This window comes from Rousettus aegyptiacus, unplaced genomic scaffold, assembly GCF_014176215.1.
Source record: "Rousettus aegyptiacus isolate mRouAeg1 unplaced genomic scaffold, mRouAeg1.p scaffold_m13_p_3, whole genome shotgun sequence".
NCBI lineage: Eukaryota > Metazoa > Chordata > Mammalia > Chiroptera > Pteropodidae > Rousettus > Rousettus aegyptiacus.
In genome coordinates, this window is record NW_023416306.1 from 148,965,863 (window position 1) to 148,979,370 (window position 13,508).

Sequence of the window (13,508 nt, forward strand, 5' to 3'; positions counted from 1 at the left end):
TGTACTTTTTAAATGATTTTATCTAATTGAAATTTTCTTCATAATAACCATTGTAATTTTAGATTATAATTTCCTTGAGAGCTAGCAGCAGTTTGGTAGGACCTTAGCCATAAATGGGTTTAGCTTACATTCCTGGCCGGCCATGTTGCGGAGCTTCCAACCTGACAGTTACCAAGCCAAATTCTTAGGACATAAAATTTTAGATTGACTTTTAGTAAGATTTTGTGACCTAATTTTCTATTTTGCTGGGCCAATACCTTTTTGCTGCTGAATAAAATACTTTGGTATCTAGTAGCGTAAATACTCCCTATGATTATTATTATTGTTATGTTATTGGAAGTCATATACTTTTATCAACTCATGTGCTCATTATTTAAAAAACAATATTTGGGTGCTAGTCTTATAATATCTTTTCCAGATTAATTTTAGGATCAGCTTGTCAAATATTTTTTTAAGTGGCTTTATCGAGATGTCATTCACACAATTCATTATTTAAAGTGTACAGTTCCGTGATTTTAAATATATTTACAGTTGTGTAGCCACCACCACATCTAATTTTAGAACATTTTTATCACCCCAAAAGGAAACTCATACCTATTAGCAGTTATTCCCCATTACCTGGCCCTAGGCAACCACTAATCTCTCTGCTTTATAGACCTGAGTATTTTGTATAAGTGGAATCATACAATTTGTGGTATTTTGTACTGGCTTCTTTCACATAGCATGTTTTAAAGGTTCATCCATGATGTAGCATGTGTTAGTACTCATTCCTTTTTGCTGCTGAATAAAATTCCATCTTGCGGTGTATTTGTTTCCTGGGGCTACAGTAACAAACTGGGTGGCTTAAAATAACAGGATTGTATTCTCTCACAGTTCTGGAGGCTCCAGAGTCCAAAATCAAGGTGTCAGCAGAGGACCACCATCTCTTGGAGGGCTTTAGGGGGGATCCTTTTTGCCTCTTCCTAGCTGCTGGTGGTTACTGGCAGTCCTTGGTGTTCCTTGTTTTGCATCTGCTTAACGCCCAACTTCTGCCTCTGTCTTCACATTGTAATTCTCTCCGTGGGCGTCTGTCTCTGTCTCTCTTCTCCCCTTCATTTAGGACACCAGTTATGTTGGATTAAAGGCCCACTCTACTCTAGGATGACTCCATTTTAACTTGATTACTTGTACAGAGACCTTATTTCCAAATAAGGCCACATTCACAGGTACCAGAAGTTAGGATTTCAGCATGTCTTTTGGGTGGACACAATACAACCTATAAAATAACATCATAGGTACGTTATATTTTATCCATCAGCTGCTGGACATTGGGTTGTTTCCACTTTTGGGGTATTATGAATAATGCTGCTGTGAACTTTTGTGTAGACATATGTTTTCATTCCTTTTGGATATATATCCCTAGGAGTGGAATTGCTGGGTCGTGGCAACTCTGTTTAATCACCTGAGGACCTGCTGGAGGGTTTTCCAAAGCAGCTGCACAATTTTACATTTCCACCAGCAATGTACGAGAGCTTTAATTTCTCTATATTATTGCCAGCACTTATTATCTGCCTTTTTGATTAGAGCCATTCTAGTGGGTATAAAGTGGTATTTCATTGTGGTTTTGATTGTATTGCCCTAATAACACTGAGCATCTTTTTATGTGCTTATTGGCTATTTGTATATCTGTTTTAAAAAAATGTCTGTTCAGATCCTTGAATCTGTTTATGTTTTTAATATTTAGTTGTAAGAGTTTTTTATATATATTCTAGCTACATACCCTTACCAGATATTTGATTTGCAAATATTTTCTCCTATCCTCTAAGTTGTCTTTGTACTTTCTTGATGGCCAATTCAATTTTTAAAAAGTTTTTAAAAGTCAAGTTTGCATTGAATTCATATAGTATTTTGAGTAATTCTGTAAAACAATCTATTTTAAAAAATAGCATAATTATAGTATCTTCTGCAGAGGGTTGTTGAAAGAATTAAATGAGTAATGTGTACATAAGTATGTATACATTTAAAGTGCTTGACACATGATACGTGCCCTGTGAGTGATAGCTGCTATATCTCTGCTCTTCCAGTCTTCTCCTTCTATAGCTTCAGTAAAGTTTTTTAGTTTTCTTCATATTGATTTCACATTTTTCATGTTGAGTTTATACCTAGGTTTGTGTGTGTGCATATGTCTTGTTGTTTTGAGTAGTTGAAAAATAGGGAATAGCTATTCTTTTAGGAACTGTGGTTCTTTTTCATTCTGCCTTCTTTTGCCGATTCAGATCTTCTTCCTTTCTTGGCTCTACTATCGTGAGACTTCTAACAGATCTCCTTGTCTCTAGCCTTGCCCTCCTCCGATCTAGCACGCACACTGCCTTCATGGTGTTCTTTGAAATATGAGTCTGATCCTGTCACTCTCCCTTATTAGTCTGTATTGGTTCTATTACCTATTGTTTTATCTTATAAGGTAACATAGAGCCCCTCATGACTTGACTTGTATCTACTTATTCTAGCATTATCTCTATTTCCTTTCTCGTACATTACACTCTAGCACAGAACTTTCCATTAACAATATAATGTGAGCTCCATAAATAAAGTTTTTTAGTAGCCACATTAAAAATATAAGGAGAAACAAGATACACTTTTTTTTTTTAAATGGCGACATTGGTTAATGAAATCCTGTAAGTTTCAAGTGTACAATTCAACAGTAAGGCGTATATTCTAGATGCACGCCCTTCCCAGATATTGGATTTGCAAATATTGCATTGTGTGTTCACCGCCCATAGTTAGATTTCTTTCTGTCACCACATATTTGATCCCTTTTACCTCACCTACCTCCTCTCTCTCCCTCACACCCTCTGGTAACCACTAGTTTATTGTCCATGTCCCTGAGTTCCTGTTCGTTTGCCCTGTTTATTTGTCGCTTTTAGGTTTATATCTCATGTATAAGTGATGCCATGTGGTTTTTCAACTTTTTCTGTCAGGCTTATTGCTCTCAGCATGATTATCTCAAGGTCCATCCAGGTCGTCGCAAATGGCAGTATTTCATCTCTTCTAATGGCTGGGCGATATTCCATTGTATACATGTGCCACATCTTCTGTATCCAGTCATCTATTGTAGGACACTTCAGTTGCTTCTATGTCCTGGCCACCATGAATAATGCTGCTATGAGCCAATATCGGTATGCAAATATCTTTTCAGATATGAGTTTTCAAGTCTTTGGGGTAAATACCCAGTAGAGAGATTGCTGGATCATATGGTAGATGAATTCTTAGTTTTTTTGAGAAACCTCCATACTGTTTTCCATAGTGGCTGTACCAATTTGCAGTCCTACCAGCAGTGTATGAGGGTGCCTTTTTCTCCACATCCTCTCCAATACTTGTTATTACTTGTCTTGTTGATAATAGCTATTTTAACAGGTGTGAGATGGTATCTCATTGTGGTTTTGATTTGCGTTTTCCTAATAACTAGTGATGTTGAAAATCCTTTCATGTTAGTCATTTGTATGTCTTTTTGGGAGAAGTGTCTATTCAGGTCCTCTGCCCATTTTTTAATTCAATTGTTTTGTTGTTGTTGTTGTTGTTGTTGTTGTATGAGTTCTTTGTATATTTTGAATATTAGGCCCTTATCAGAGGCATTGTTTGCAAATATATTTTCCCATTCAGATGGTTGTCTCTTTACCTTGTGGACGGTTTCTTTTGCTGTGCAGAAGCTTCTAGTTTGATGTAGTCCCATTCATTTAGTTTTGCTTTTACTTCCCTTGCCTTGTCAAGTTCATAGAATCCTCTTCAAGTCCAAGGTCCTTGAGTTTAGTTCCTATGCAATATATTGTTGATAAATTTACTTTTAATAACATGTTTTATTTAACCCTTATATCCAAAATATGATTTCAACATAGATATAAAAAAATCAATATGGAATTCATAGAGATAGAAAGTATAAGGAAAGTTACCAGGGGTTCGGGAAAGGGGGAGTATGAGTTTATTGTTTAATGGGTACAGAGTTTCTGTTTGGGACAATGAAGTAGTTCTGGAAACAGGTAATGGTGATGGTTGCACTATATTGTGAATGTGCTTAATGCCACTGAGTTGTACACTTAAAAATGGTTAAAATGGTAAATTTTGTGTTATGTATGTTTTACTACAATAGGAAAAGCTCACCTTAAAAATCAATAAGGAAATTATCAATAGGTATTTTTATTTTATTTTCTTAGTAAGTCTTCAAAATTTGGTATTTTACTCTTACAGTACGTGTTAAATTTGCTTGAGCTTTTTCGTCTAGGCCATGATGCTTCGTGCCTTTCGTATCCTTGCACACACGCCTCCCTTCGCTTGGAGTGCCCTTCTCCTATCTGCCCTATGCACCTGGAGAACTTTCTGTTCATCTTTAATACCAGTACCAATCTCAGATATCATTTGTGTCAGCTAGTGTTTCTGTTAATAATTTCTTCTTTGCCATCCTTTGCGTGTGCTTCTGTCATTGGTGTTACCTCCCTGTATTGCACTTGTTCATTACATGTATTTTTCCTTTTCTGAATTCCAAATTTTTAAAAGCAGATTGTGTCTTTTAACCCTTTTTACCTAGATTCTCAAGCACAATGTCTGGCTTATTGAAAGTGCTACTTACATGTTTGCTGAATGAATCCTTTGGCTGGGAAACACACACACACACACACACACACACACCTTCTCCATATAAAAATGAATTAATATGATTTTTTAATATTGCCAAGAATTCCCTCAGATGGAGGTACCCCGATTGCTCCCTCAATTTTTCTGTGAGGCTTTTCTTTTCAGAGGCTACACATGATGAAGAATCAGTTGGGAACCTGACTGTATGCCACGGCAGGAGCCTTTCTCAATGGAGGCAAATCAGTACTTTGTTTTTAAAGCTATTTCTAATCTAATTTAACCCCATTTTAACATTATTAAATATGGAGATAGTGTGAAATGGAAAAATAAATTTTAAAATGATTTTATAAAAACATGTTAGAAGATGTTATTTTCTTTGAAAACAAAATTAAATTGAGAAAGAAGGCACAAACAAGATACAAGTTGGTCTCAAAGAATGAAACATTTGGCTGATAAACAAGATGAGATTTAGAAGAAGGAAATATAGAGTTTTAGATTTAAGTGCAAAATATAATTACAAATATATAAAATGGAGAATTCGATGTGGTATCAGTGAATTTTAATTTACTACAAGCTTCGTATGACCCATCAGTGTGATTCTACTACACAAAAATATATTTCATACAGCATTAATAAAATATAAGTAGAATAAGTAATAGTAACAGTGTAACCCATACCAGTTAGACCATGTCTCAAATATTGAATACAGACCTGCATGTCAATTAAGAGATACATTGACAAACTTTGGGCTATTCAGAAGGATCTAGCCAGGACGGTGAGTAGTCAGTCTATAAACTAAGTCAGAGGAACACTGGTTGTGTTAAGCAGAATATACTATGGGGAGTAATAAGAACTGTCTTTACGTATTTCACAAGTTCTCAGAGAGGGAGTAAACACTTTTGTCATTTCAGAGGCCAGACTGATCATCAAAGAGAACAATTTCTGTGCAGCGAACTTTTACAGAATGTAAGGACTTTTAAGCAAAACTGCCTCTTAAGGTAATGAACTCTGTTCCTAGAAGAATTTGGGTAGAGACCAGGTCAGAGGCCAGGTAGAGTTCTGTGATGATTACTATGAAAAGATTCTTGAACTGTGTGGAAGCCTAATTTGGTTCCTAAATTTTAACTCTACGAGTCTGTGTTTTCCTTTGGTAGATGTTTTGTGGTTTATAGAATACTAGTAGTAGTAATGGCTAATATTTATTGAACTCTAATGTCCTAGCCAATATATTAAGTGAAGTATATTGATTATCTTACTTAAGCTTCACAATAATCCTCCATGGTAGGTACTGTCTTTTTCATTTTACTGATGAGGAAACTGAGGCTTAGAGAAGTTCAGTAAATTGCCTAAGTTTATATAGCTAACAAGTGGCAGAGGCTAGATTTGAACTCAGGATATTTGATTCTAAGGCTCATGTCGTTATCCTCTACTGTATGCTGGTTTCTGAACACTTTAACTATTTGTTTAATTCATTAAAATATAATTTATTTCAGGAATATAATCATATCTTAAGTGTTAAAAGTGGGATATTTATGTTGCCTGTCTCAAAAAAAATTAAAAATTGTATCTTTCTAATTATGAATATATACATACTTGTATAGAATTTGAAAAATCAAAATTATTTATAATCCTACTACCCTTGGGTGACCACTGTTCCTATATACAGTTATACACCATTTAACAGGAATTCTAAGAAATGCATCGTTAGGCAATTTTGCAGTTGTATGAATTTACACAAACCTAGATGGTATAGCCTACTACACCCCTAGGCTATGTGGCACAAGCCTGTACAGCACGTGACTGCAAAACAACATGAGATTAAATGAAGCACAAGACAGAAATGATGCAATCAAGAGAAGCAGTAAGCCTGTGAGTGATGTATGCGGCTGCTGTCAGCATAACACAGCATAACATGGCTGTTTTAAGTAAACTTTTTGTTAATAAGTAGAAAAGACTATATAATAAAATAACGATAAAAAGTATAGTATAGAAAATATATAAAGTATCATTATCAAAAATTATATACTGAATGTAACTGTATGTGCTTTACTTTTCTAGAACTGGCAGTGCAATAGATTTGTTTTCAACAGCATCACCACAAACACGTGTGTAACGTGTTGTGCTGTGATAGACATCTTTCAGTTCCATGACAGTCTCATGGGGCCACCACTGTATGTGTGGTTCATCATTGACTGAAGTGGTGTGTGGCACACGGCTGTATTTAATCCAGCATCTGTGTCAGTTCTCTTTCTCTTGGCTTGCTTCACTTACTTACGTTATCCTGGCTTGACCCTGTGGACGTTTCGATTAGCAGCCTCCTCCTGAACTTCTTGGATCTCTCTCTAGGTTTCGTCCTTTTCGAGTTCCATCTTCCCTTCTTACTGCCCTAGCTTACCCTCAATATCTGGGTCTGTTTCTATGGAGAACTGCCGAGACTTTTAGAGCAATAAAATCCATATTTACTTAAGCCTGTTTGCTTCATCCCCCACTGCCCACACCTTCCAGAAAAAAAGAATCTCCCTACCAACTTGTTGAAGGTTAGATTTTTTTTGTTGAAAAGCAGGAATTTCTATTCAACTGTTAGAGATCGAAAGTTTAAGGTACAAACACCTTAAAGAAGATCCATTATCTAAAATTTACTCACTAATGTATCAGTAAGTAGAAGTGAGGGTCTAGTTTATTCTGTTTAGATTAATATGATTTTATATGATTAAGAGAGCCCTGGGCAACTGGCAGAAGAGGAGTGCAGGGGGTGGGTTTCTTGTGTGAGAATGGAGGTAGAGATGGAGTATAGATGTACAAAAGTGAATTAAAACATCACTGTTTCATGTGGAAATTCATAGCCATTTCTTTAGTTTATATGCACATGGCTTGTAAATGGAATACATTTTAGAGAAAACTTTTTTCCATATAGTTTTAAATTCAGTATGTAAATATGTTGCCATTTGTTTTGCAGATTATGGGATTAGTGATATGCTTTCCTAAACAACAGCAAAGTTGAAGATGTCTAGGCACTTAGTGGCTTTGACAGTAACCACCCTTCTTGGTGTGGCTGTGGGAGGGTTTGTCCTATGGAAAGGCATCCAGCGCCGGAGGAGTAAAACGAGCCGTGGGACTCGGCACCAGTACCAGCAGCACCAGCAGCACCAGCAGCAGCAACAGGAAGCTCCAGGCAGGAGAGAGCTACCTGCTCCAGAAGAGGACCAGCTGCACTCCAGTGCCACCAGAGCCTCATGGGAGGAAATGATCCTTGAAGCAAAGGTGGTGACTGTGTCTCAGGAGGCAGAGTGGGATCAAATCATGCCCTTGCTTAGGAGTGAGTTAGAAGATTTTCCAGCACTTGGAATCGATTGTGAGTGGGTAAGTGAAAAAGCAAAAATAAAACAAATCTTTCCTGCTTTTCCAACTAGGGACCTTGAGTAGTCAAGGAGAGGATAAGATTAAAGAATTAGCTTCTCAACTTGCTTGTAAGTAGATTTTAATAGGAGAAGCTGCTTCTCTTCTCAGGATAGGGGAGAGCTTATAATCACAGATTTTGGAGTCAATCTATATGAGTTCCATTTTTACCACTTCTCATTCTGTGAACTTGGACAAGCTACTTAAATAATTTGAGCCTCAGTATACTTGTTTGTAATAGGATGAAATGCTATCTACCTCTCAGGACTTTGCTAAGGATTCAAATAGCCTCTGTACGCCTTCAACACAATTTTATTTTATTTTATTTTATTCTATTCTATTTTATTTTTTCTTCTTATTATTTTTAACGTCAATAGCACCTGGTGTTCCACGGTGGTCTCCCATCCAAGTCCTAACCAGGTCTGAACCTACTTAGCTTCCAAGATCAGACGAGATTGGGCACGTTCAGGGTAGCATGGCCATAGACTAACACAATTTTAACATATAGTAATTGTTCATTAAATATTAGGTACTATTAACATTTTTAATAGTATTTTCATAAGTGTTCCATGGAGAAGATAGTTAAGGAAGTCTATTTAAATGAGACTTTTTACATAAGTCAGGATATTAAAGATAATAGTTAAAATCTGAAATATTGTTTACTCTAAGCCAGTACTATGCTATTTCGTTTGCAACATCTCATTTAGCTTAGATTTTCATAAGAATCCTATGTAGGGAGATACTGTTATTATTCTCACTTTTACATATAGCAAACAGAGGCATGAAAGGGTTAGTTATTTGCTCAAGGCCACAAAGCTAGTAACCCTCATTTGAGAGGAGGGCTTTCTTACCCATTTGGTTAATTTTTCTAATGGCTGTTACTTTGGGGTAGTTGTCGCACACTTGTGATGGTGATGATAGGGCACACCTACTCTTCTGTCATTCTGATTCAGCGTGAAACTTTAATCTCCTTGAAATAGAAGATATTACAAAAATAGAAATAAATCAGAGTTATCATTTCTTGTTAACTCAGAATAATACCTTGCTAAGAATCCCTGATATTTGTCTTCTGGATATCTAGAATACAGCCAAGAACCAGGAAATGTAATCAAAAGAGTCCCTAAGCAGAACAGCTGCCGCAAAGTCGGATCAAGGTTGCTAGGAGGGACGACTAGATGCTAATACAATAATGACCAAGAAGAGAGTACCTGACGGTAAAGGAAAAGTTTAATAGTCACACAAGGCCTCACACCTTAGCTACTGAGGGTATTTCTTTATATTAACAGTAGTTGTTTATACCAATGACTTTTGGCTATCAGGAAAGGATTATGCACTTTTAGTTAATTCTGTATAAGAAATTATATCATTTTTAGAAATATTTACATATTATTATATCATTTCAGATATATTTACACCAACAACCATGGAAGAAAACATTAATAAGCAGTGAGCTTTAGTAGATGAGGAAAATTCACATTTTCCAATACCTTGATTATTCCCACTAAAAGAAGTTTTATAATTGTAGCAACAACAGGGTGTTCTGAAGTGAATAGTTAATAACAGCAATTGACTTAATAATAACATGTTTAATTACTGTAGCAGAGGCATGGAAAAGTTAAAGTGGCACATAATTCAAAACCCACTTCATTTTGGCTTTTAATATGTATCAAATTCCTGCGGGATGCTACCTCCCTTCAGGAGTGATTGCATTTCCCCAATTGCTGCCACAGAGAAACTTAAGTCGTCCATCCTTGCTCTCGCCATTCTTCCATTTCTGTCTCCTTTTCTCTTTTACTTACTTTTGTGTAAGAGTTGTTTAGTTGTTGTTTTTGCTCTTGTTTTACAGTCAGTATTTAGATTTACGAAGGTGTTTACCTTTTTCTTTGTTCATCTCTTTATATCTCAGACCTTTTGGGGATCATTTACTTTTAAGATTATACTTTAGAAGTACATTTCTTGAGGTCTCATTGGTAGTAAACTTATTGTTATTGTTTTGAAATTGTCTTTATTTTGCTCTTGATCCTGAAAGATTTTTCACTGGATGTAAAATTCTAGTTTGACAATTTATCATCATTTTCAAGAAAGTTTTTCGTTGTCTTCTGGCTTCCATTGTTGCTGTCAAAAGTCAGTCTAAATGTTGATTCTTTATAGGTAATCTAATTATTTATTTGTTTTTATTATGGCGACATTAGTTAATGAAATCCAGTAAGTTTCAGGTGTAAAATTTAGCAGTAAGGCATATATATATATATATTGCATTGCGTTAATCTAATTTTTAATAGCTCCTCTTAAGATCTTCTCTTTGAGTTTGTGGTTCTAGAGATTCACCATGAGACTGTGTGTTGTCGTCTTTCTGTTTTTCCAGCTTGGGATTCGGAAGGATACCCGGACATGAGGATTGGTATTTTTTAAATCAATTTAAAAATTCTCTTTGAAGATCATCTTTCTCTTGTGTTTTCTTTTTCTTCTTCTCCTCCTTCCATTCTTCCTCTTCATCCTCCTCTTTCTTTCTTGCTGGAATTCGATCAGCTATATTCTCAAGTTCTTATGCTATCTTACATGTCTAGTGCCTCTTTAACATTTAACATATCTTGGTCTCTCTAGATTCATTCTGTGCAGTTTCTTCAGGTTGCTTTTACAGTTCCATTTTTCTTTCTTTAACTTTGTCTAATCTGTTTAACTTTCCCCGAGTCGTCTTTTTTTTTTTTTTTTTAACTTTTGTTTTATTATGAAATACATCAAAAAAAGTTCCTGAAGGGGGGTGGGAAAAACAGCATAGATGATAGAGGCTTTGTTCATCCCTCTGGCGTCCAAATCAAAGTTGTGACAGAAGCAAGGAGCAAACAGCAAGGGACAATCGCCTGGGATCGAGATGAACAAGCAATGCAACTAGGAGAAATCTAAGAAATCACCTTGCAATGGCAGAAGGTAGGACTGGGTGAGGACACGAGGCTGCCTGGTCCCAAGTGGATGAGTGAGACAGAGACTGTGGCAGCAGCAGCAGCAGCAGCTACAGATGCCTGTTAAAGGGGCCGTGTCCATGAGTGGACTTTCGCGGTGACGGACCTGCTCGCTTTGAGCACCAGTGCCAATTCCTCTGCACAGGGACTTACAAGAGAACACTGAGTGGTCAGAGTGAGGGCCAAGGTGAGACTCGCTCTGTACAGAAGTGCCGGGGGTATCCATTGTTCCTCTGTTGAACCCTCTCCCGTCCCAGTGTGTGGAGTCATTGCCGCCATAGCGGAGACATCATCAAACTGAATAACAGAGGTCGCCTCGCCCAGAGGATTCCCTGAAACTCCGCCTCACCCAACTTGAGGCCCCACTTATGCCACATCTAAGCGAGTCAGGTGCTTCTTGCTGAGCAGCGCCTAGACTCACACTGGAGGCAGCTGGCCTCGGTTTCTGGTGTGGCCATTTGAGGCAAATATAAGCACAGTGTCTGTGGATTGCTTGCTGAATCTTAATAGGTAGCCCTGGAGGGGCGCACAGGCTGGGGATAAATTTGGCCTGCAGCTGAAACCCTCTGTGCCAGCGGACACCTACCATAGAAAGCCACACCAATAAGACTGGGAGACTTAGTTGCTTTGCTTAGTACATAGAAACAGGCACAGAAAAGCAGCCAAATTGGAAGACAAAGAAGCAGAAACCATATGAAAGAACAACAGAATGGAGATCCAGAAATAATGAAATCGAGCAATCTAACAGATGCAGAGTTCAAAACACTGGTTATAAAGATGCTCAGTGAACTTATGGGAAGTGTAGAGGAATTCAATGAGAACTTCAACAAAGAGATAAAAAACATAAAAATATAAATGGAAATTATAAAAGGGTACAAGTTGGAAGTGAAGAACGCATTATCTGAGATGGGAAGTATATTAAATGGAATAAACAAAGTGAATAAAAAAGAGGATCAAATGACCTATATAGGGCATGGGAAAGCCAAGGACACTCAATTAGAATGGCAAGAAAAAAAAGCCAAGACTATAATAATTTAAGGAGCCTATGGGACACTATTAAAGGTAAAAATATCCATGTCATAGGGGTACCTGAAGAGGGAGAACAAGAAGTTGAATATATATTTAAAGAAATAATGTTGGAAAACTTCTCTAACCTGGTGAAGGAAATACACACGAAACCCAGAAAACTCAGAGAATCCCCAAAACCAGGAACCCAAAGAGGCTCATGTCAAGACATCATAATTAAAATGCCAAAGTTTAAATACAAAGAGAATTTTAAAAGCAGCAAGAGAAAAGCAGTTAGTTTCCTACAAGGGAGCATCCGTAAGACTGGCAACTGATTTCTCAAAAGAAACTATGCAGGACAGAAGGGCTTGGCACAAAATATTCGATGTGATAAAGACCCAGGATCTACAACCAAGAATACTTTATCCAGCAAAGCTATCATTTAGAGTTGAAGGGCAGATAAAGAGCTTCCCAGACAAAAATAGGCTAAAGGAATTTATCATCACCAAGCCAGTATTACAGGAAATGTTGAAGGGACTTCTTTAAGAAGAGAAAACATGTATCAAAAACAGGAATAAAGGATGGTAACTACATTCCTATTAATAAGTACCTCAAATGGGAAAGAAGTTCTCCAACCAAAAGATAGAGCGGCTGAATTGATAAGAAAATAAGACCCCTACATATGCTGCCTACAAGAGATTCATTTCAGATTAAAAGACACACCAAACTAAAAGGAAGGGGATGGAAAAAGATATCGCCTTGATGGACCTAGAGGGCGTTGTGCTGAATGAAATGGGTCAGATAGAGAAAGATAAATATCACATGATTTCATGTACATGTGGAATCTAAAGAACAAAACAACAACAACAAAAGCAGAAATAAACTCAAAGATACAGAGAATATTTAGAGGGATACTAGATGGGGTGTGGGTTGGGGGACAAGGCAAAGAGATTAAGAGGTACAGTGGGTAGTTGCAGAATAGACACGACGATGTCATGTGTAGTTTGGGGAAGATGGTTAATAATGTAATAAATACGTAAGGGGGAAGAAGGGTTCTAGATTTGGTGGGGTGATCACTTTGCAAGTTATGTGGATCTCTGATCACCGTGCTATACAACTGAAACTGGTATATTATTGTATACCAACTATAAGTGAAAAAAACTCATTGAATTGTACAATGTAGATACAAGCAACTAATTGTCTATTATATTTTAATAAAGACCAAAAAAAGTTCCTGAAACAAAAATTAACAGTAAAATGATCTTAAGAGAACAGCAGTGCATCTCGAAACTAGTTCAAGGAACAGAAGATTGCTAGTACCTCAGAAACTCCCCTTGTAATCATTTCCCTTGCCTTCCCTCTAAAGGTTACCATTATCCTGATTTCATGATATTTACTTTCTTGTTTTTCTTTATACTTTTACTACTCAAGCATGCACTGTAATTTAGTTTTGCCTGCTTTTTAAATTTAAGGTAAATGAAACTATCAAAGTATGTATTCTTTTGTGTTGGACTTCTTTTGCTCAACTTTATGTTTGTAAGA

At 36.8% G+C, this 13,508-nt stretch overlaps 1 protein-coding gene and 1 pseudogene across 3 annotated transcripts in view; one reads left to right on the forward strand and one right to left on the reverse strand.

Moving 5' to 3' along the window:
- The window catches only part of EXD2 (exonuclease 3'-5' domain containing 2), a 36,879-nt gene that overhangs the window by 4,125 nt on the left and 19,246 nt on the right, over positions 1 to 13,508 (forward strand). For 2 of the 3 annotated variants that reach the window (XM_016131335.2, XM_016131336.2), the window contains 2 exons: positions 5,517 to 5,603; positions 7,562 to 7,965. In XM_016131335.2, the coding sequence (XP_015986821.1) occupies positions 7,609 to 7,965 (357 nt within the window). In that variant the 5' untranslated portion in view covers positions 5,517 to 5,603; positions 7,562 to 7,608. The remainder of the gene's footprint in view (positions 1 to 5,516; positions 5,604 to 7,561; positions 7,966 to 13,508) is intronic. The other variant, XM_016131338.2, reaches the window with a different exon arrangement.
- Positions 8,370 to 8,488, reverse strand: LOC118600566 (annotated as a pseudogene).